The sequence below is a fragment of the Bison bison genome, unplaced genomic scaffold (genome assembly GCF_000754665.1).
Source record: "Bison bison bison isolate TAMUID 2011002044 unplaced genomic scaffold, Bison_UMD1.0 scf7180017864267, whole genome shotgun sequence".
NCBI lineage: Eukaryota > Metazoa > Chordata > Mammalia > Artiodactyla > Bovidae > Bison > Bison bison.
The window spans coordinates 2,131,943-2,154,708 of record NW_011494839.1 but is presented as its reverse complement, the minus strand read 5'-3'; the positions used below and the strand labels follow the sequence as shown (position 1 = coordinate 2,154,708).

Below are 22,766 nucleotides of genomic sequence, written 5' to 3'. Positions count from 1 at the left end.
ATACTGGAGTGGGTTGCCATGCTCTCTTCCAGGGGATCTTTCCAACCCAGGGATTAAATCCATGTCTCCTGCATTGGCAGGCAGATTCTTTACCTCTGAGCCACCTGGGAAGCCCCATGTGTGTACGTATGTATATTCAGTTATATATATATATATATATATTCAGATATATATATATATACGTATATATATACATATATACTTTGCTATACACCTGAGACTAACACAATATTATAAATCAAATATACTCCTATTTAAAAAAACACTGTGAGGATAAGGCAGTTCTCCCCAAAGTCATGACATTCGTGTATCAATCCTTGACATTGTTGTTTAGTCACTAAGTCATGTCCGACTCTTGCGACTCCATGGACTGTATAGCCTTCCAGGCTCCTCTGTCCATAGGATTTTCCAGGCAATAATATTGAAGTGGGTTGCCATTTCCTTCTCCATCACTGACATTGCAACAGAGTGAACAGCTAGACTCTCCACTCACACAGCATCCTGCTGACCACAGTGGCAATGCTTTTCCCTCAGCCCATTTCAGTTAAGCAAAGGCCTCAGACTTGCTTCTTCTCCACTTAGCAAGTACTGAGAATGTCGAAGACCTCCCATAATACCCTAATATCATGTTTGTATGGATTGGGTTCACAGACTTACCTGTTCGTAGGAGCCAGGTAAATAATAGCAGTGAACAAAGTACTTTTTGTTCACTAGGGAATGGTGGGGACTTTGGTAAACTGGAAAGTACACAATCCATTTCATTGGGTGAGCAGCTTTTCAGCTACAATTTATTATCACCAAACATAAATTCAGGTCCCAGTGATGGCAGAAATTGCAATTTTTAAGAGAAGTCAGCAGTTGGATGTTTGTATTGAATTCCCGATTTCCCAGTGCACAAACAAAACATGGCCCATGGGCACCAGTTTTCCTGATTTAGGGTCAGGCCCAGAGTAGGCTCAGTTGCAACCAAACATGTAAATGAATGAGAAAAAGAGGAATCTCTAAGAGACCCTGGTTCTAAACCATTGTCCTAACCTGTAAGTCCAAGGGACTAAATTAAAAAAAAAAAAAACCATCACAATTGTTTTATCCAAACCTACTAAAGTTCCATGAAGTTAGGACCCTGTTTTGTTCATTCATCTTCTACAGCACCTGACATGAGCTCACAAACATCTTAAAGGGGCAGCCCTCTCCTGTCCATATGAGCTTAATGACTGAATGGTGGACACTTTTTGAGCAATTTCCTTAGACTTAATAGGACTCAGCCAATGACAAAGATCCATGAAAGCCCATTCAGTGACATCAGAGATCAAGTGGTCACTGTGATTTTGATGACTGGCTCTTATAGTTCCTATAGCATGGTCACAACAATAGTATCCACTCTTCAGGAGGTCCTCTGAAAAGCTGTGCTTATTTATCCCAGGAAAGTGTCCAGGAATATGTGTTGTTCATTAGCCTCCAAGAATCAGATCAGTTGCTCAGTCGTGTCCGACTCTTTGCGACCCCATGAATCGCAGCACGCCAGGCCTCCCTGTCCATCACCAACTCCCGGAGTTCACTGAGACTCATGTCCATCGAGTCAGTGATGCCATCCAGCCATCTCATCCTCTGTCATCCCCTTCTCCTCTTGCCCCCAATCCCTCCCAGCATCAGAGTCTTTTCCAATGAGTCAACTCTTCGCATAAGGTGGCCAAAAGTACTGGAGTTTCAGCTTTAGCATCATTCCTTCCAAAGAAATCCCAGGGCTCATCTCCTTCAAAATGGACTGGTTGGATTTCCTTGCAGTCCAAGGGACTCTCAAGAGTCTTCTCCAACACCACAGTTCAAAAGCATCAATTCTTTGGCGCTCAGCCTTCTTCACAGTCCAACTCTCACCTCCATACATGACCACAGGAAAAACCATAGCCTTGACTAGACAGACCTTTGTTGGCAAAGTAATGTCTCTGCTTTTGAATATGCTATCTAGGTTGGTCATAACTTTCCTTCCAAGGAGTAAGCGTCTTTTAATTTCATGGCTGCAGTCACCATCTGTAGTGATTTTGGAGCCCAGAAAAATAAAGTCTGACCCTGGTTTCCACTGTTTCCCCATCTAAGAATAGTATCCATCATTTTCAGATGAAACTGGATGATGTGCTGTGCTGTGCTTAGTCACTCAGTCATGTCCGACTCTTTGCAACCCCACGAACTGTATCCTGCCAGGTTCCTCTGTCCATGGGGATTCTCCAGGCAAGAATACTGGAGTGGGTAGCCTATCCCTTCTCCAGAGGATCTCCCCTACCCAGGAATAGAACCAGGATCTCCTGCATTGCAGGTAGATTCTTTACCAGCTGAGCTACCAGGGAAGCCCAAAACTGGGTGATAGTCTCAGCCATTTAATTGCTAGTGACCGTGCATCTTCTAGCCATCAGCACACACCAGCAGGTATGGACAGTTTTAATTCTACTCTACCCAGGCTTCCACTTGCAAAAGCTGTTCCAAATGGCAACAGGTCCAGACTAACACTCAAGACCATCCGCTAAAATAGCAAGTTAATTAGGTATCATTCTGAAAGCCTCAGTGCACATGCCATACCGGGAAATGACAGATAGCAGACTAATTTCTTAGTTTCACAAAGGATGCGAGGTAAATTGAATCTTTCGAATACAAGTCATGTCTGTAAAGTAGGAAGCCAGGATTTCCTTCAGCTGTGTTCATAAAGCAGCCCCCAACCGGATGCTGCCTTTTTTCCCTTTGATCATGTTTTCACGATTAGGAGAAACACAGTTCGTTTGAATTCACTGGCGCTCGTTCAATTTTGAAGTCAACATGAGAGATTTATATGTGTATAAGGGGAAGGAGGGATAGTCATAGGACTTTAAAAGGAATCTTAGGAATAAGCTTGTCTATTTTGCAGTTGAATTACTATTGGATTTTTGTTTAGTTTTTGGATTTTGTCGGGGGGAGGTTTGCCGTGAACATTTTGCAGGAATGCTATGGCAGTTTCAGAATGGTACACACTCAACAGACTCATCTTCACTTGTTAGTGTCTACAGGACTTAAGGTGGTGGGAGGGATACACTGGTTGCTGCAGAGAACATCACCAGAAAGGATGTTTTGTGTAGTTGATACTCGATAAGGCTTCTTTTATGTTCAGCAAAGGGGAATCAGTCTTCGCTGGAAGGAACAACCAGGCCAGTCATTCCTGACCAAACACCACAGCCCCTACTGGTGGCAGCACACAGGAGCCCGGAGGACAGAGGTGTCCAGTCACCATGGCTTGGCTGCTCGGGGGCAGGCAAAAATACATGAATCTTCCGGGCTGGATTTCTGAAACCTCTGGAAAGTAACATTTACATCTCAAATCAAAACATCTCATTACTGAGAAGAGCTGGGGACCAAAGTGAGCACTTCCACTCCCTGGCAGACAGGCCCGTTGAAATGTTGCTTTATGAATGAGCTAAAAGTGGTAGTCTGAATTTATTTCGGTGTCTGCGTTACTCACTTGTCCTTCAGTCTTGTGTGTCTATAAATAAGAGCATGGTACGGAGCATGTCTGATTTCTCAGATATTAGCTTTTACAGGGCACGGGTGATCTGTGCAAGGAAATATCACAGACCTTACCCCCATGGAACCAGTTGTTTGTTGTTGTTGTTTAGCAGTGAAGTCATGTCTGTTTTGTGACCCCTTGGACTGTAGCCCGCCAGGCTTCTCTGTCCATGGGATTTCTCAGGCAAGAACAGTGGAGTGGGCTGCCATTTCCTTCTCCAGAGGTTCTTCCCAACCCAGGGATCGAACCTGTGTCTCTTATGTCTCCTGCATTGGCAGGCAGGTTCTTTACCACTGAGCCACCAGAGAAGCCTGGAACCAATTGTTGGGAGTCAGAAATGTGAAAAAGAAACTGAGCTCAGCTTGGCCTGAGCTAAGAGTCCTGAACTATGTCACCCAAGATGAACAGGGTTGTTTTAAGGGCCCTTGAATCTTCCCCTGTGGCTCAGCCTGCAATGCAGGAGATTCGGGTTTGTCCCTGGGTCAAGAAGATTCCCTGGGGGAGGCCGTAGAAACCCACTCCAGTATTCTTGCCTGGAGAATTCCATGGATGGAGGAGCTTGGCAGGCTACAGTCCTTACGGTTGCAAACAGTTGGACACGACTCAAGCGACTGAGCACTCACGCACAAGGGCCCTTGAGTTCATCAGATAAGACTCTGCTGTTATGAACAGAATGTGGCCATTTTCAGCCACAGCAAATACCCAACTTCAGTCCTGGACCTGCCACAAGCAAGCATGTACATAAGTCACCATGAACAAGTCTCTGCCTTGCTGTGGATTTTCAAAATTCTTTAGCATCTGTACAAGATGTGTTGGGATAAGAGCTTTCCCTTGGCTTTACCCATGCTCTTCAGCAATGTCCCTGAGCCTTCTTCTATCTGTCCATCCATTCCTTTTTTTTTCTATTGTGGTAAAACATACCTGACATAAAATTTACTATTTAATCATTTTTAAGTGTACAACTCAATGCCATTAAGTACACGTAAGTGGTATGCAACCATCAGCACTATCCATTTCCAGGACTTTTATTTTTTCATTTTCAGAATTTTTCGGCTGCGTTGGATTGTCCTTGCTGCATGCAGGTTTCCTCTGGTTGCAGCAAGCAGGGGTTACTCTCTAACCGCAGTGCACGGGTTTCTCGTTTCAGTGGTCTCTCTTGTTGTGGAGCACCAGCTCTGGGGTGCACTGCTGCGGTGGTTGTAGCACGTGGACTCAGTCATTGCATGCTCGTGGGCGTGCCCCAGATCAGGGATCAAACTGGTGTCTGCGCACTGCAAGGCGGATTCTTAACCACCAGGGAAGCCCCCAGAATTTTTAAGTCAGGCCAGATAGCAGCTCTTCTCTATCGCTGAATGGTAAACAGTAACTCCCCACACTCAGAGGAAGAGTCCCTGCCTGGGGCAGCCTCTATTCTTTCTAGCACTCTGAATTTGCCTATCCTAGGTACTTCAAGTAAGTGGAATCATACAGTATTTGTCCTTTTGTGTCTGCATCATGTCTTCACTTAGCATAATGCCTTCAGTGTGTCAGAATGCCATTCCTTCTTATGGCTGAATAACATTTCGTCATGTGGATAGGCCACATTTTGTTTATCTGTTCAACTTGGGCACTTGGGTTGGGCACTTGGGTTGTTCCCACTGTTCAGCTATTGTGAATAGTGCAAGTATGAACATCAGTGTACAAGTATCTGTTTTAGTCCTTGCTTTCAGTTCACCTGGGTATATATCCAAGGAATAGACGTGTTGTGTTTAACTGACAAGCTGCCATAATGGCTGTACCATTTACATTCTCACCAACAATGCACGAGGGTTCCAGTTTCTCTGCAGCTTCACCATTATTTTCCATTTTTTGGATAGCCATCCCAATAGGTATGAATGGTAACTCACGGTTTTCACTTGTATTTTCCTAATGACATTGAGCACCATTTCATCTGCTGGTTAGCTACATATCTTCTTTGAAGAAACATCTATTCAAGTCCCTTGTCTATTTTTGAGTTGAGTTGTTTGGAGTTTTTAGCTATTTAGTTGTAGCAATTATGTATCTATTTTGGATACTAACCCCTTATTAGATATACATATGATTTGAAAATATTTTCTCCCATTCTGTAAAGTTGTCTTTTCACTCTTGATATAGTGTCCCTTGAGGCATAAAAGTTTTAAATTTTGATGTAGTCCAGTTTATCTCTTTTTTCTTTTGTTGCCTGTTTGCTGATGTCATATCCAAGAAATCACTGCCAAACCCAGTCATTAACATTTTCCCATTTTCTTCTAAGAGTTTTAAGGTTTTAGCTCTTACATTTAGGTCTTTATATTTAGATGCTTTAAAGTTAATTTTTTTTAATGCGTCCTTCCTTCTTTTCATTCTTACTTTTACCTGACAAATACTTATTGGCGTCTTAATATATATCATGAATTGTATGGGATACAGCTAAGAAAATAAAAGTCCCTTCCATCCCTCATGGATCTTACATTCTAGTGAGGAAGACAGACAATAGACATCTGATCAAATCTATAAATAAGATATGAATGAAATCACTTCACATAATGATGAGCAGTCTGAAGGAGTCCTGGGTGATGAGATAGTGATTTCACATGGGACAGTGTGGCGGGAACTCCAGCGGATGTGGTCAGAGAAGGCCTCTGATTGGAGGCTGAGGCAGCTGGGTGAAGAGCTGAGAGAAGCATTTCAGGCAGAGGGGAAAGACCCTGAGATACGGTGAAGACAGCATTTTCATGGGACTGAAAAGGGATGGTGGGTCCACGTGAGTTGAGTGAGTGTGAGAAGAATCAGAGCTGGGGTGAGAAGCAGGGCCAGGTCTGGCTGGGGTTAGGGGATATGGTTTTGTTCTTCTAATTGCATTGGAGGGCGTTAAGCAAGGAAATGGTGTGATCAGACTTGTAATGCGGGACCATCACTCTGGCTGCCATGGGGGAGAATGACCTGAAGAGGATGAGAGTGGAGCAAAAGTGGAAGTAGCTCTTAGAGGATTTTCAAGTAGGACAGGAGCATGCAGTGAGTAAGACAGGCTGTGATGGACGGAGAGGTGAGAAGTGGTCTGATTGGGGATTTATTTGGCAGGTAAATCTGACAGACTTGCTGATGGCCTGAACTTGCAGAGAACAGAAAGGGCAATCAAAGATGACTCCTAGGGACTTCACTGGTGGTCCAGTGGCTAAGACTTCATGTTCCCAATGCAGGGGGCCTGGGTTCGATCCCTGGTCAGTGAACTAGGTCCCACATGTTGCAACTAAATATCCTTCGTGCTACAACTAAGCCCTGGAGCAGCCAAATAGTTGTTTTTTTTTTTTTTTTAAAGGGATGACTCTAGGTTTTTGCCTAAGGAAAAGTGGAAGGTGGAGTCAGGTCCCATCTTGTACATGTGAACCTTGAGATGCCAGTGTCCCCTCCTGCTATCTTTATTCATCCAGTAACTGTTGAGCACCTGTTTGCTGTGCGGGGTGCTGGCCGCAGCCCTGCCCCCTGGACCTTCCCCCTTCTACCAGGTGGGCCCCCACACCAGTGCTCATCACAGAAAACAGACCCAGAGACCCACAAAAACCCAACCAAACACTGGCATGTTTCTTAATTTCATTTAGGCCTGGAAATCTGGGGGTAAGGAGCCACTGACAGGACTGACCATAGCAGTAGGAGGGGCTGGTGTCTTTGCTGACTCGGCTCAATGATCACTGGAGAAATTAAGGGAATCATGGAATTTGTTTGAGGAGGTAGACATAAAATCTTAGTTAAATTTTTTTTTTTTTTTAAGTCACTTGTTGCCCGCAGCCTGAAAGTTAATGTCCTGGTGAAGTCCTTCCTAGTATACCTTAAGTCCAAGTTGCAAAGTCTTTGAAGTCAAGGATGACCCTGTTCTGTTTTCCTTGGCAGCACATGCAGGGCTTGGGGCTGTGCCCTCTGCACAGGGAGAGCCTGGCAGGGGTGCCTGATCCACATAGCTTGGTCACTGTAGGTGGTGTTTTTCCCGAAGCTGATGAGCTTCTGAATATTTGGGTAGAAGGCCCTCAGGCAACAGTAATGGCTTTTGAAAGCTTTGTGGGAAAGAGGTCTCACTTGATAAATTCTGAGTTGGGAATCAGCGAGTACGAAGCCAATAAGAAATATGACTTTCAAAACTATGACTACTATCAAGTCACTGTTTCTCATGACTGAGTTAATTTACATACAAGTAGCTTTTACAAACTGTCTTTGCAAAGCCCTGGGTAACTGTTTTTGTTTACTGTTTCAGGAAAGAGTCACCAAGCTTGCACCACGCCCTCAGTCAGAAGAGGATCTATCTGCTCTGTTTGAAGCATCAATGAAACTGTATTAATTTTCATTTTCACTGAAAGAACTACCCTTGGCCATCATAGTTCTGATAACAGAAGTTGATCTAGCAAGAATTTTGTCTTTTCACCTCCACATATAACTCCCTCGTTACCAGCTTGAATGTGATATATATTTATCCTGTAGAAGATTCTCTGATGCTCCAAATCCAGCTACTTCCATAGGGCAGCCTGGACAAACGCCCACCATGCTGGACCCTCAGACAGACTTCAGGGATCCATGTTCTTACCCCAAACCCTGCAGACTGCCCTTGCTCCATGGATCAAAAGGGCAAATACTCAATATCTACCAAAAATGTTAATGCATGTACTCTTTGCCCAGTAATCAACCCCACATCTAGAAATGTATTCTATAAAATTCTAGCACAAGTGTGTAAAGAAATATGGCAAGAGTGTTTCTGGCAGCACATTTTCTAATAATAAAAAATTTGAAAGAACTTAAGTATTCATTAATAGTGTATAGATAAATACATCATGTGTGCTCAGTTGTTCAGTCGTGTCCAACTCTTTTCGACCCCATAGACTGTAGCCCACCCCTCTGTCCGTGGGATTTCCTGGGCAAGAATACTGGAGCTGGTTGCCATTTCCTCCTCCAGGAAATCTGACCAACCCCAGGGATCACACCCGATTCTCCTGCATCTCCTGCATCTCCTGCATTGGCAGGCAGGTTCTTTACCACTAGCACCACCTGGAAAGCTCTAGGTTTCAGTGTACCTGCATATTTATCTGTATTTTAAATTGGATTAAAGTTTTAATCAAGTGAAGTACATAATTACATCAAGATTTTTTAAAAAACAGATGAGAAGGGCATTACTGTGCCATTCAACCTGCCTGGGGCAGGTTTATCTCTTTAAACATCTTTGTTTACTTGGAATTTTAAAAATAACATTTAAATATTGTTTATTGGGCAGGTGGTCTTCTCTAATTACACACATAAAACATGTTCAGTACCAAAACCTGGTAACACAAAGAAACACAGAAGAAAACATTTGTTCACAATGTGCCATCCAGAAGATAATCACCACTAAAAAATAACAAAAATTTAAAATATATGTTCTCCCTATAATTTGTGCACATATATAGTTATAGATAATTATATGTATACATATGTATTTATATTTTTTTAACTTAGAATCACTGAGGTGTAATTTTAGTTCCTATAGAATGAATGTTCAAATTCTTTATGCCAAGTGCCCAAAAGGCAAGCACAAGAGAGTTTCAATAGAATTTCAGCTCTACCTTGCAGACTATATCTAGCTAAAATTCCCTCCAGCTTTTTAGGGGAATCGTGGATTCTGAGAGCAGAAGCTTTGTAAATAAGGTAGAGAACAGTGAAACTCTCTGTCAATCTGAGATCCTTTCAGTTCAGTTCAGTTCAGTCGCTCAGTCGTGTCCAACTCTTTGCGACCCCATGAATCTCAGCATGCCAGGCCTCCCTGTCCATCACCAACTCCCAGAGTTCACTCAGACTCACGTCCATCGAGTCAGTGATGCCATCCAGCCATCTCATCCTCTGTCGTCCCCTTCTCCTCCTGCCCCCAATCCCTCCCAGCATCAGAGTCTTTTCCAATGAGTCAGCTCTTCGCATGAGGTGGCCAAAGTACTGGAGTTTCAGCTTTAGCATCATTCCTTCCAAAGAAACCCCAGGGCTGATCTCCTTCAGAATGGACTGGTTGGATTTCCTTGCAGTCCAAGGGACTCTCAAGAGTCTTCTCCAACACCACAGTTCAAAAGCATCAATTCTTCAGCGCTCAGCCTTCTTCACAGTCCAACTCTCACATCCATACATGACCACAGGAAAAACCATAGCCTTGACTAGACAGACCTTTGTTGGCAAAGTAATGTCTCTGCTTTTGAATATGCTATCTAGGTTGGACATAACTTTCCTTCCAAGGAGTAAGCGTCTTTTAATTTCATGGCTGCAGTCACCATCTGAGTCCTTTAGGAAACTTTAATAAACAAATAAATGTTTAATAAATATTTCACAATACATTTGTCAGGGAGGAAGGTGGGAGGGTGGTTCAAGAGGGAGGGGACTTAGGTTTACCTATGGCTGATTCATGTGGATATTTGGCAGAAACCAATACAATTCTGTAAAGCAATGATCCTCTAATTAAAAATAAATTTTTTTAATTAAAAGAAAGAAAAAAAGTACATTTGGCATAGCAAAAATATATATGGCCCCCACCAAGAACGTCCAGGAAAATTTGGGGCCTCTTGTAATGTATTTTGTAAGATGATTTGGCATCATTAGAACCCTGGATTCCATTTCCAGCCCCTCGCTCTATCTGAGTCTTACTTTTTATTCAACCAAGTCCTCTGCAAGCTTGAAAATGCCCTGACTGGATTTCAGGTACTACCCTGTCCTTAATGTGAGATTTTGAGTTTGGGAAATTTAAAATCATTTGAGATATGAAAATGCATTCGTTATCTCTCTGAAATGTTCCATGCCATTTCCACCAGTACACAGATGTCTCACTGTGACTCACCAGGAGGGGTGCTTGGTATTCATGCTGAGATGACTCTTAGAGGAAGGATTTAAATGTCAAACATGAAGAAACAGATTTAGGAAGCCTCGTGTTTTTAATCCCATCATTTCAGTCCTCACAATTTGAGAATATAGAAGAGATGTATTTCTTGACTTAAGAGTATGACACAAGAGATCATGTCAATTTCTGTAAACCAAACATATTTGTGTATCTGAAACAATTACATACATTTTTTCAAGTTGGATTCTACTTATCGATTGATTTCCTTAAATGATCAAACTGTTCCTAGGGGTCACAGCTCCATTTACATGGATTAATCTAGTTGTTAAGGAAAGGAAAATTAAAGGAATCCTATTCAAAAGTTTATATAATATTACTTTCATAAAATTATCACATATGGTGGCATTTTCACTTAAAATACATCATCCCTAATTTATTTCTTGATACAAAATCACCAATTTGTTTCACGCAGGTCCTGTTTCTTAATTTTTGCCACAAGCCACAATAAACTGCTGGTGTGTTGCACTTCTGTCCCTTTCCCGTGCCCAGAGGAGGGCTGTACTGGGATTGTCCTTATGAGTATGTCTGTGGACACAGCTGGGGGGTGTTTTCCAGTGGTCAATGAGGTGAGTCTGCTCTTGTAAAACAGAGACAAGTACAGTATCAAAATAGAGAGCAAAAACGGCTTTTCTGGCCTTTTAACCCTGAGAAAGATTAATGGTTGTTTAGATTAGAAACTGTACTCTAATGAGGGACTGTCGCCCCTGGGGAGTGGGTATGAGAAAGGGGGTTGTTCACCTCCAGGTCAACATTGCACAGGCTGCAGGGCCTCTGATGACCAGCAACCCCTAGCGGAGACAGCTGCCCAGGCTCCTCCATTGAATGCTGGGTCCTCTGGGAGTCGGTGAGGAGGCCAGGCCACAGCCTGCTCCATCACCATCACAATGGCCTGTGGAAGGTGGTCCCCAGGGATAAACCACACTTTGAATGGGATGAAATTGGTTCTTAAAGCCTTAGGTTGAATTACTGGCAGCTGGGGGTAGGAGGGTCTAGTTTCTCGTGCTATTATTCTTTCCAGCCACCCCAATAACTCTCAGAATTAATGCATATCTCCCCACCCCCCCAAACTGCTCTAACTGTAATTTTGTCCCATGTGAAATCCCTCATGAAACTACATGTGGGACAGCCCACTTCAAAGTAACTCCATCTCATTTCTTCTGGCTTTAAAATTGACTTTTTTCTTTGAGTGCTTTTAATTGGTTTTCTAACTTATAAAATTGGAAACTGATTAAAATAATCATGAGCGGAAAGAAATAAAGAAAAACTACCATCATATCATTACCCAAACACAGCTGTGATCATTGGCTATATTTTCTTTCCATCTTTTTAATTTGATGGTGTCGTTTCTAGCTCTTTTCCCTTAAGCCATGACATTTTAAGTATTTTCTGTGTTGCCATATAATCTTCAGGACCATTATTTTAGAAGGTACATAACAGTTTACTGAATAGGAATTTAATCATTTATTCATATTACAGGGCACCAAAAGTGCTTCCAAATTTTTACTCCTACCACCACCATCACAGTGAATAAATGAGAAGGTACATGTGGCTTGTCTCATATTCTAAATTAACTTCTTAGATTAATGAATCCCCAAATAGAATTTTTACGTTAAAGTATGGCCATTTTGAACTTCCCTGGTGGCTCAGTGGTAAAGAACCTGCCTGCCAATGCAGGACATGCAGGAGATGCAGTTTCCATCCCTAGGTCAGGAAGATCCCCTGGAGGAGGAAGTGTCAACCCACTCCAGTATTCTTGTGTGGGAAACCCATGGACAGAGGAGCCTGGCGGGTTACAGTCCATGAGATTGAAAAGAGCTGGACATGACTGAGCAACTAAAGAAACCTCACTTTACAGGGTTGTTATAAATGTCTGCAGGAAGTGCCTGACCTACAGTCTATACTCAGCACTTGTGAGTTCTCTTCCCTTCCCGAACACCCCTACATGATGTCAGCTGGGTACCAAGGGCCTCTAAACTTACCCCAGGACAAGAATGACCTGGGGCACTAGTTTAGAAAGATAGAGATCACCAGGCCTTTCTTCCATCCCCCAGAAATTCAGATCTTGTCAGCCTGGGTTTGAACTCAGGGATCTGTTGTTGGGTAAGTTTCATTTAGGAAAATGAGGCTGCTCTGGGACCTGTTTGGCAGCTTCTCTGAATAGGTGGTGAGAAAAACAAAGCTGCAGTCTCAACCTTCAACGTGCACAGAAACTTCTGGAGAGTTTGGAAAAACATGGGTTTCTGGGTCCCAGCCCCAGGGTTTCTAATTTAGTAGGTGCATTCTGAACTAGTTCCCAGGTGATGCTGCTAGTCTGAGACCACATGTTAAGAACCACTGAACCCATGGATTGCAATTTTCTCATATTTCAAATTCAGGAGATTCCAGCTGGAATTAGTCCCACCCAGCGCAGAGCAGGACCATGAGTCCATGATGAGGGTCAGGACAGGACCAGGACACGACCACAGGACATCGTCTCCCCCAGAATGGGAGACCCCAACCCCAGGCACCACCCTGCCTCTTTCCCACTGTGCCGGCCTCACCATGAAGCCCCTTCCTCCTTCGTTTCCACCTGCTTTTCAGGCTGAAGCCTTTTCAGGGTATGGAGAGGTTCTTCCATCAAAGCCCAGACAGAAAGGAGACACTCACTAGTGACTACAGCATTGAGGAAGACCACGGTATTGGCTGCAATCAGGATGTGACTATTAAAAACTGCAGTAAGTACCAGGGCATTGAGTTTCATTTTTGTAAAATTGGTATAAAGAATAAAAGATCTCCCAGCTATGGGGTTAACAGACTAGTAAGATCACTCTGTCTTACCTCTGTTTGTAAAAAAGAAAACAAAAATTCTCCTTTTTACGAGTGGTAAGTCACTTCAGTTGTGTCCGACTCTTTGCTAGACCGCATAGACTATGCCCACCGGGCTCTTCTGTCCATGGGATTCTCCAGGCAAGAATACTGGAGTGGGTTGCCATGCCCTCCTCCAGGGGATCTTCCTGACCCAGGGATTGAACCTGCGTCTCTTACATCTCCTGCACTGGCAGGCAAGTTCTTTACCACAAGGCATTGACAGGTTTGATTTGTCCTGACATCTCTCTCCTTGGCCTGCAGGTGGCGCCTTCTTGCATGGTCTTATTGCATCCTTCCATGGCAATGGCAGAGTCGGACACGACTGAAGCGACTTAGCAGCAGCAGCAGCAGCAGCATGGTCCTTCCTGTGTGCATCTCTGGTGTTTCTTTTGTGTCCAAATTTCCTCTTCTTCTAAGGACACCAGACAGATTAGATTAGGGCCCGCTCACTTGATTAACCTTATACCTCTTTACATGCCCTGTCTCCAAATGCAGTCACATGTGAGATACTGGAGGTTGGGGCTTCAGCACACGATTTTGGGGAAACTCAGTTCTGTCCTTCACACTGGGTATCCCATTTCCCCCCTAAGAAGGCTGGAGACCAAGCCAGCGAAGCCAAAGTTTCTTGTAGGGGCCAGGATGGGGAGAGACTAAGTGTGCTCCCCCACTTATGGTGTTTCTGCTCTCAGGTGACTACTTGGGCCCTTGAGAGGGGAGGCGGGGTGTCTTATGCAGCCAGTTCCCATCACATTGCCGGAGGCAGGGGGCGCTTAGTGGGCATTCAGGGAAAATTTGAGAACTGTTCCCTCTCTGACCCCCTCCCATACAAACTTAGGGAATATCAGTATTCTTGCCTGGAGAATTCCATGGACAGGGGAATCTGGCAGGCTACAGTCCATGATGTCGCAAAGAGTCAGGCATGACTGATGAACACTTTTACTTTCTTTCACTAAATGTCCATAGACAGAGGAACGGATAAAGAGGATGTGGTACATCTATACAATGGAAAATTACTCAGCCATTAAAAAGAACAAAATAATGCCATTTGCAGCAAAATGGAGGGACCTAGAGATCGTCATCCTGAGTGAAATAAGTCATATAGAAAAGAAGAAATATCATATGACATCCCCTTTATGCAAAATCTAAAAAGAAATGATACAAATGAGCTTATTCACAAAACAGAAATAGACTCAGACTGAGAGAACAAGCTTGCAGTTGGAGGAAGACTGGGGTAAATAGATAGTGAGTTTGGGACTGACATGTACACACTGCTATATTTAAAATGGATAACCAACCAGGACCCACTGTTTAACACACAGAACTCTGCTCAGTGTTATGTGGGAGCCTGGATGGGAGGAGGGATTGGGGGAGAATGGATACATGTATATGTACCTGTATGGCTGAGTCCTTTTGTCGTCCACCTGAAACTATAACAACATTGTTAATTGGCTACACTCCAATATAAAATAAAAAATTTAAAACCAAACAAAAAAATGAAAAGGGTTTGCTAGCAAATGAGGGGTAGACTTGAAGGATTTACATCAGAAAGGGCTAAAAGCCACTGGTAGGGAATTGCACAATTTTACATTCCCATCAGAAGTGTGTGAGTTTCTCTGCATCCTCATCATCACTTGGTGTTACCACATTTTTTTTTATTTTAGCCACTTTGGTAGGTCTCATTGTGATTTTAATTTGCATTTTTCTAATGGCTAATGATGTTGAACATGTTTTCATGCACTGATTTGCCATCTGTGCAAGAGGATTTGGTATCCTCTTTAGTGAAATGTCTGGTCATGTCTTTTGCCTGTTTTCAAATTGGATTATTTTTTTACTGTTGAGTTTTGAAAAAATGTTCATATAGTCTAGTTATAAGTCTTTTGTCAGATATGTGGTTGGCAAATATTTTTCTCCCAGTCGATTGCTTGCCTTTTCATCTTCTTACAGGGTTTTTCACAGAGCAAAAGTTTTTAATATTTTTTAAATTGAAGTATAGGTGATATCTGAGAAGGCAATGGCACCCCACTCCAGTACTCTTGCCTGGAAAATCCCATGGACGGAGGAGCCTGGTAGGCTGCAGTCCAAGGGGTCGCAAAGAGTCAGACACGACTGATCGACTTCACTTCTACTTTTCACTTTCGTGCATTGGAGAAGGAAATGGCAACCCACTCCAGTGTTCTTGCCTGGAGAATCCCAGGGACGGGGGAGCCTGGTAGGCTGTCGTCTATGGGGTCGCACAGAGTCGGACACGACTAAAGCGACTTAGCAGCATAGGTGATATACAGTATTATATATGCTATGCTGCTGCTGCTGCTAAGTCGCTTCAGTCGTGTCCGACTCTGTGCGACCCCATAGGCGGCAGCCCACCAGGCTCCCCCGTCCCTGGGATTCTCCAGGCAGGAACACTGGAGTGGGGTGCTATTGCCTTCTCCGTATATATGCTATAGGTGTACAACATAGTGATTCACGATTTTTAGGTTATACCCTGTAATTTTTACAAGATACTGCAGAAATTTTTAATTTAATGAGATTCAATTTATCACATTTTCCTTCTATGCATCATGCTTTTCATGTGACGTCTAAGAACTCTGACTAGCCCAAGATTGGTAAGATTTTATCCTAAACCTAACACTGCAAACTTGCTTAACTCACTTATTAATTCTTTTAATTCTTTAAGTTTACTGTGGATTCCTTGGGATTTTCTTTGTTGACAATTATGTCATCTGCAAATAGGGACAGTTTTATTTCTTCATTTCCAATATGTATGCCTTTTATCTCCTTGCCTGATTGCATTGCTAGAACTTCCAGTACTATATTAAATAAAAGAAGAGAGAGCAGACATCCATGTCTTGATCCTGAACCTATGGAGAGAGCATTCACTCTTCCATATTAACTGTGATGTTAGCTGTAGAGCTTTTGTAGATGCCGTTTATCAAGTTAAAGAATCTGTCATCTTTTTTAAAAACATTATAATAACACAGTAGCTTTTCTTACTTCCTGATGTTTATGCTTAGATAATCTATTGGAGATGGGTTATTTTTGTAATCAAAGGACAAAGCAATCTTCTCTATTTCCATTACAATCCTATTAAGGTATTATAATTTTATTATAATTATCCATGCAGATATTATAATTTTCATTTATCAAATAAATGTTTATATAATTTTATTTATTTATTTATTTTTGGGTGTACTGGGTCTTCACTCCTACAAGCAGTCCTTCTCTAGTTGCAGGGAGAGGGGGCTACGCTCTAGCTGAGGTGCACTCGTGGCGCCTGGGCTTTTCATTGCAATGGCTTCTCTTGTTGCAGAGCCCAGGCTCTAGGTGCACAGCTTCAGTAGTTGTGGCACATGGGCTTAGCTGCCCAGTGGCATGTGGAAGCTTCCTGGACCAAGCGTCGACCCCGTGTTCCCTACATTGCCAGGTGAATTCCCATCCACTGCGCCGCCAGGGAAGTGAAAGTGAAAGTCAGTCCTCAGTTGTGTCTCAGTCCTCTTTGCAAACTCATGGACTGCAGCCCATCAGGCTCCTCTGTCCATGGGATTCTCCAGGCAAGAATACTGGAGTGGGTTGCCATTCCCTTCTCCAGGGGATATCCCAACCCAGGGACCAAACCTGGCTCTCCTGCACTGCAGGCAGATTCTTTACTGCCTGAGTCACCAGGGAAGTCCCACGTAAGCTTTTTAAAATCAGACACTCCAAGAGGTAAATTGACTTGCCCAATTTACATGCAAATTAGTAGGGTCTGACTAGGTCCTAATAGCATTAGTTCAATAACTTTACTGTAAACCTAGTATTGATAATACAGTTGAACCCTTATATGCCAGGCACTATGAGTGCTTTACATGCATTATGCCATTTAATGCTCAAAACAACCTGACGAGGGTTATTACTATCATTCCCATTTTACAGATGATGACACCAAGCCTTGGAGAGGTTGGATAAGTGAACAAGGTCACACAACCAGCAAGAACACAGACACAGATCATGCTCTTGAAAACCACCCACCGCCAACTCCTGTGCCAGGTTTTGGGGATACAAAGCTGGATGAGAGTCTCCCTTCCCTGAAGGTGCTCTCAGGTGAACAGGAGAAACAGATCAGCTTTGTAGCTTGGTTCCTAAAGAAGCCATGGCCCCAGTTAGTGAGATATCTCACCAGTGTTAGAGAAGTTCAATAACGTTTATTGATTGAGTGGTCAGAAAGGAGGGGAGGAAGGGAAGGAAGGAAGGAAAGAAGGAAGGCAGGCATTAATCTGTTTTGGGGGGGCCGATCTAATGTGAATCATATTTTATGTAGAAGGTAACTTGGTGGCCCAGTGATAAAGAATTCGCCTGCCAATGCAGGAGACACAAGAGATGCTAGTTTGATTCCTGGGTCAGGAAGATCCTCCGGAGTAGGAAAGGGCAACCTGCTCCAGTATTCTTGCCTGGGAAATCCATGGACAGAGGAGCCTGGCAGGCTCCGTCCAGAAGAGATGCATGCGACTGAGCACAACTCTTTCTAGTAGAAAATACTTTCTACTTTATAGAAGTAGAAGGAATTCCTTAAACCAAAAAACTACCTGCCTCTACCCATCCTGGTCAGTTTGCATAACTGTGCTGGGCAACACACTGAAAACTATCAAATATAAAGAAAGGGACTGAAACATCGTTGAAAGAACAGAACCAAAAAGTAGTAGGAGCTGGCCATCCAGAAAGAAAAGCAAATCCTTCCCACCCAGCTCTATGGAACAGCCAGACTCAGCCACAACTGCAGCCCAGGGAAGGCTTTGCTTTCCAAGTAACTTTGACCTGATTGTTCCAAAACTCCCGCCATCTCACAAGACCTCTAATACCAAGCCTGCCTCTCCTTGTGCACAGAGTCTCACCTACAGGTAAGGTTTCCTGCAGGGCAGAGATGCCAAGAGACATTGTGGGGGACGCTCTCCTCTCTGTACACTATCCTTTCTCCTCTCCCATCCCCTAACTATTCCCTCTTTTACATACTCCTCTTCCTGTTTTCCCTCTGTGCTATTCTATGACCACTGGGAATTATTCATCCCCAAAGAGGAGAAACGGAAATCCAAGTTAACACTGATTGAGCATGGACTGGGCAACAACTTCTGTTCTAAGCGTTTTATTTAATAATGTATGACCAACCTAGATAGCATATTGAAAAGCAGAGACATTACTTTGCCAACAAAGGTCCATCTAGTCAAGGCTATGGTTTTTCCAGTGGTCATGTATGGATGTGAGAAAGCTGAGCGCTGAAGAATTGATGCTTTTGAACTGTGGTGTTGGAGAAGACTCTTGAGAGTCCCTTGGACTGCATAGAGATCCAACCAGTCCATTCTGAAGATGAGCCCTGGGATTTCTTTGGAAGGAATGATGGTAAAGCTGAAACTCCAGTACTCTGGCCACCTCATGCAAAGAGTTGACTGATTGGAAGACTCTGATGCTGGGAGGGATTGGGGGCAGGAGGAGAAGGGGAAGACAGAGGATGAGATGGCTGGATGGCATCACTGACTCGATGGACATGAGTCTCAGTGAACTCTGGGAGTTGGTGATGGACAGGGAGGCCTGGCATGCTGCAAGTCATGGGGTCGCAAAGAGTCGGACATGAGTGAGCGACTGGACTGAACTGAACATTTCAATAACCTTATGAGTTATTATTAATATTCCTCTTCACCCCAAACACACACACACACACACACACACACTCCTTGGTTCAAGCCCACCATCTCTCACCTGGTTCACTCTAGTCACTTGCTTCAATGGCTGCCCAGGCTCCAGTTCTTAACCACTTCTTCATCCTGCCCTCAGGATGGTTTTGATAAAACACAAATTATATGACCATGGCTTTCCTTTAATTAAAGTCTTTCGGTGGCTTTCCCTGGCCTTTAAGAGGAGGCACACACCCCATGGCAGACATTGGGACTGTCATGATCTTGCTGCTGTCTCCTGACCCATGCTCCTGTCTCCCCACGAACTCTTCCTACAATCACACCCTCTCCCTGGGGAGTCAGAGAGCCCTCATCTGAGGTCTCTGAACTCCCTAACATCCTCTGTGTGCCCCTGGTGGTAGTGGTGATTTAGTCGCTAAGTCATGTCTGACTCCTGTGAGCCCATGGACTGTAGCCCACCAGGCTCCTCTGTCCATGGAATTTCCCAGGCAAAAATACTGGAGTGGGTTGCCACTTCCTTCTCTAGGAGATCTTCCCCAACCCAGGGAGCAAACCCTGGTCTCCTGCATTGCAGGCAGATTCTTTACTTACTGAGCTAACAGGGAAGCTCTATGTGCCTCTACTGTGCTGCAGAAACATCGTATTCAGTGCTCACTTATTTCCTAGTCCATCTCCCCCTCTAATCTGGTAACAGAGGGTAAAATCGTGTCTTAATCATCTCTAGATCCTTATTGCCTGGCAGAATAGTGTTCCTATATAGCAGTACGTTTCCAGTAAGTATTTGCACAGTAGGATGGAAAGAAGAGAATGAATAGTCATTGGCCAAATTCTCTAACTTTTCAAGTGAATTCATGCAAAGCCCATGAGCCCCAGATCCTTAGCTATAACCAATGAGTGCTGGAACCAACATCTTCTGTCCAATACATCCTGATAAAAACAGCCTGGCAAAAAGTGTTCTAGGACCCACTTTTTAAAGTACTGGTCTTCTGAGAATGTTGGGAGAACAATTTGGGGGGTCCACAGAACTTAGGAGCCTCCTCTTACAGATCAAAACACAGAGAAACCTCCAGCTGAGCCGATAAGGAACAACTTCATCAAGAAAAGACAACTATTTAGCCCCACAAAAGAAAATCTTCCTACTGGTAATAAGGCCATTAACATGTCAGCAGCTTTTCCATTATGAATCTGACATTTCTTTCTTCTTCAAAGCTCCATTTGAGTGCTTTTTTAAATGAAATAATAAAGCCATCAACACACAATAAAAGCTCTACAGTATTTATAATCAGGTGTCTCTAGAGTATCCTATATGTTGAAGAAAAGATTGAGTTACTAGGCCTTCCCTTTCAAATCCCTTAAAACCTCAGCTTTAGAATGAGTGACTCAACCTCTTCTCTTGGGTCTTAATTTTTATGTGGCTTCTTATTACTTTTTTTATCCCCTCTAAAACTCTTAAATCTCCTCAACACAGCTTTGGCTCCTTCCATGGCTGAACTGGCAGCCAGCTGATCTTTTTATTGGTGGGTAATGGATTTAGTTTGATTGCTGACACGGGAACAATGAGAGGATAAACAATTCCATTTGTGGCCATGAAATTCCCCATCTGTTGAGTGCGTTCAGGCCTGGAGAGTGGTGGGCAGAGACAGAGCCATGCCTGATGTTAATAGCCTCTGTCACACAGGCTGAACATGTGGCTTCATAAATCAAGAGCTAACAGCAACTCTAGCTGCCCTTGTCATTAACTCTCTGGCCATTTAAATATCCAAGAATTTACCATCAGGTTGAGCCTAAAGACTTGATTTGCAATTCTGATCTCATCAAGAGACTGGAGGTAGCAAAGGAAGCCAGAAATCATTTTCCTAAGTTTTTAAAAAAAAGTTTCAGATGTATATTCAAATATTTACAAATGAAATAGATGATATTGGAATGGGTTTCAAAATAAAATGGGTTAGGGGAGTGGGGCAAGGTATAAGTGAAAAAAGACTGGCCACGAGCTGATCATTGGTAAAGCTGAGTGATGGGAACCTGAGGGTTCGTTATACTATATTCTTCATTTTTATATTTGTTTAAGAGCATTCATAATTTAAATCATTCAAAAGTTAAGGTTAAGAAAAACACTTCAAGATAACGGGAATATGGAAGTTTTCATTGTTTAGCGTAAGCATTTTGGCCTAATTCTATCTTTTCTTTTAAGAAAAAGGAAAAAAATTATGCTCACACAATGGTTCGAGCATCTAACAAGGCAAACCAGCCATGACCACCAAACAGGAAGGGAACACATCCCAGAGGGAGACAACACCTCTGGGTTGTCAGGCAATATCTACTGTGGCTTTTCAGCAACCAACACCTCCTACAGGCCAAGCACTACGGCCTCCACTGGGGAGGACCTCCTGGCCCAAGATCACACCCCTTCCCCAGGCAGCCTCCATCCAGTGCTAGTCGAGTAGGAGGCCTGGCCAACACCCTGCCCCAGTCTGGATAACCCTGGAGGATGCTTCATGGGCTAGCTGAGCTCCTCGTCAGGACTACCTGGCAGATTAGCACTCCCCCTGCCCTGTCTCACCTCCTTCACTTCTGCCCCAGGGGCTGATCCTGTGAGCACCAAAGTCAGCGTGTTGTTTAGTCTGATTCTTTGCAATCCCATGGGATGCACCATGGCAGGCCTACTGCGTGCAAACTTCAGCTGAACCAGCTTCCTGGAAACTTGACCTGCCACAGGGCCCCCTCTCCCGCACAAATATCTTCCTCTTTCACTCTTCCCCAGTGCCATCCTTAACTCCTCTCTTTCTCTCACACCCACAGCCTATTGGTCAGAAATCCTATTAGAAAGTGAAAGCGAAAGTCTCCCAGTCATGTCTGACTCTTTGCTACCCCATGGACTGTATAGCCCATGGAATTCTCCAGGCCAGAATACTAGAGTGGGTAGCCTTTCCCTTCTCCAGGGGATCTTCCCAACCCAGGGATCAAACCCAGGTCTGCCATATTGCAGGCAGATTCTTTATCAGCTGAGCCACAAGAAATCCTATTGGCTTTACCTTAAATTACACCCAGAATTTGACCAGTTCTCACTGCCCCTTCTACCACTGCCGTCATCCGAGTCCCTGTTATCTCTCACCTGTGGTCCTTCAATGCCCTCCTGACTCCATTCCTGCTCCTGCCCTGGCCACCCTTCAGTGCTTCTCAACAGAATGAAGCTCTCAAGTCAGGCATGGGGCAGCTCTGCTCCAAACCCACTGGTGATTTCCCATCCCACTCAGAGTAAAGGCTAAATCCATGCTGTGACTCAGCATTCCTAGGACAATTCTAGTTTACACCTAGTGTCCCAGCTTTTCACTTTCAAAAGTAGCCTAGTCTGGATCATCAATTGCATGGAACCCACCTACCAGGCCCTCCAGGAAGGAGCTTCCTGCTACCCTGGGACCTTACCTCTTAGTCAGTCAGTTCAGTCGCTCAGTCGTGTCCAACTCTGTGACCCCATGAATCGCAGCACGCCAGGCCTCCCTGTCCATCACCAACTCCCGGGGTTCACTCAGACTCATGTCCATCGAGTCAGTGATGCCATCCAGCCATCTCATCCTCTGTCTTCCCCTTCTCCTCCTGCCCCCAATCCCTCCCAGCATCAGAGTCTTTTCCAATGAGTCAACTCTTCTCGTGAGGTGGCCAAAGTACTGGAGTTTCAGCTTTAGCATCGTTCCTTCCAAAGAAATCCCAGGGCTGATCTCCTTTAAAATGGACTGGTTGGATCTCCTTGCAGTCCAAGGGACTCTCAAGAGTCTTCTCCAACACCACAGTTCAAAAGCATCAATTCTTCAGCACTCAGCTTTCTTCACAGTCCAACTCTCACATC

At 43.9% G+C, this 22,766-nt stretch overlaps 1 protein-coding gene across 1 annotated transcript in view; it reads left to right on the top strand.

Moving 5' to 3' along the window:
- ADHFE1 (alcohol dehydrogenase, iron containing, 1) overlaps positions 1-8,295 on the top strand; it is a 31,664-nt gene extending 23,369 nt beyond the window's left edge. Inside the window, exon 14 of the mRNA XM_010848492.1 lies at positions 7,770-8,295. Within this exon, the coding sequence (XP_010846794.1) occupies positions 7,770-7,853 (84 nt within the window). The 3' untranslated portion in view covers positions 7,854-8,295. The remainder of the gene's footprint in view (positions 1-7,769) is intronic.
- Positions 8,296-22,766: the final 14,471 nt, after the last annotated feature.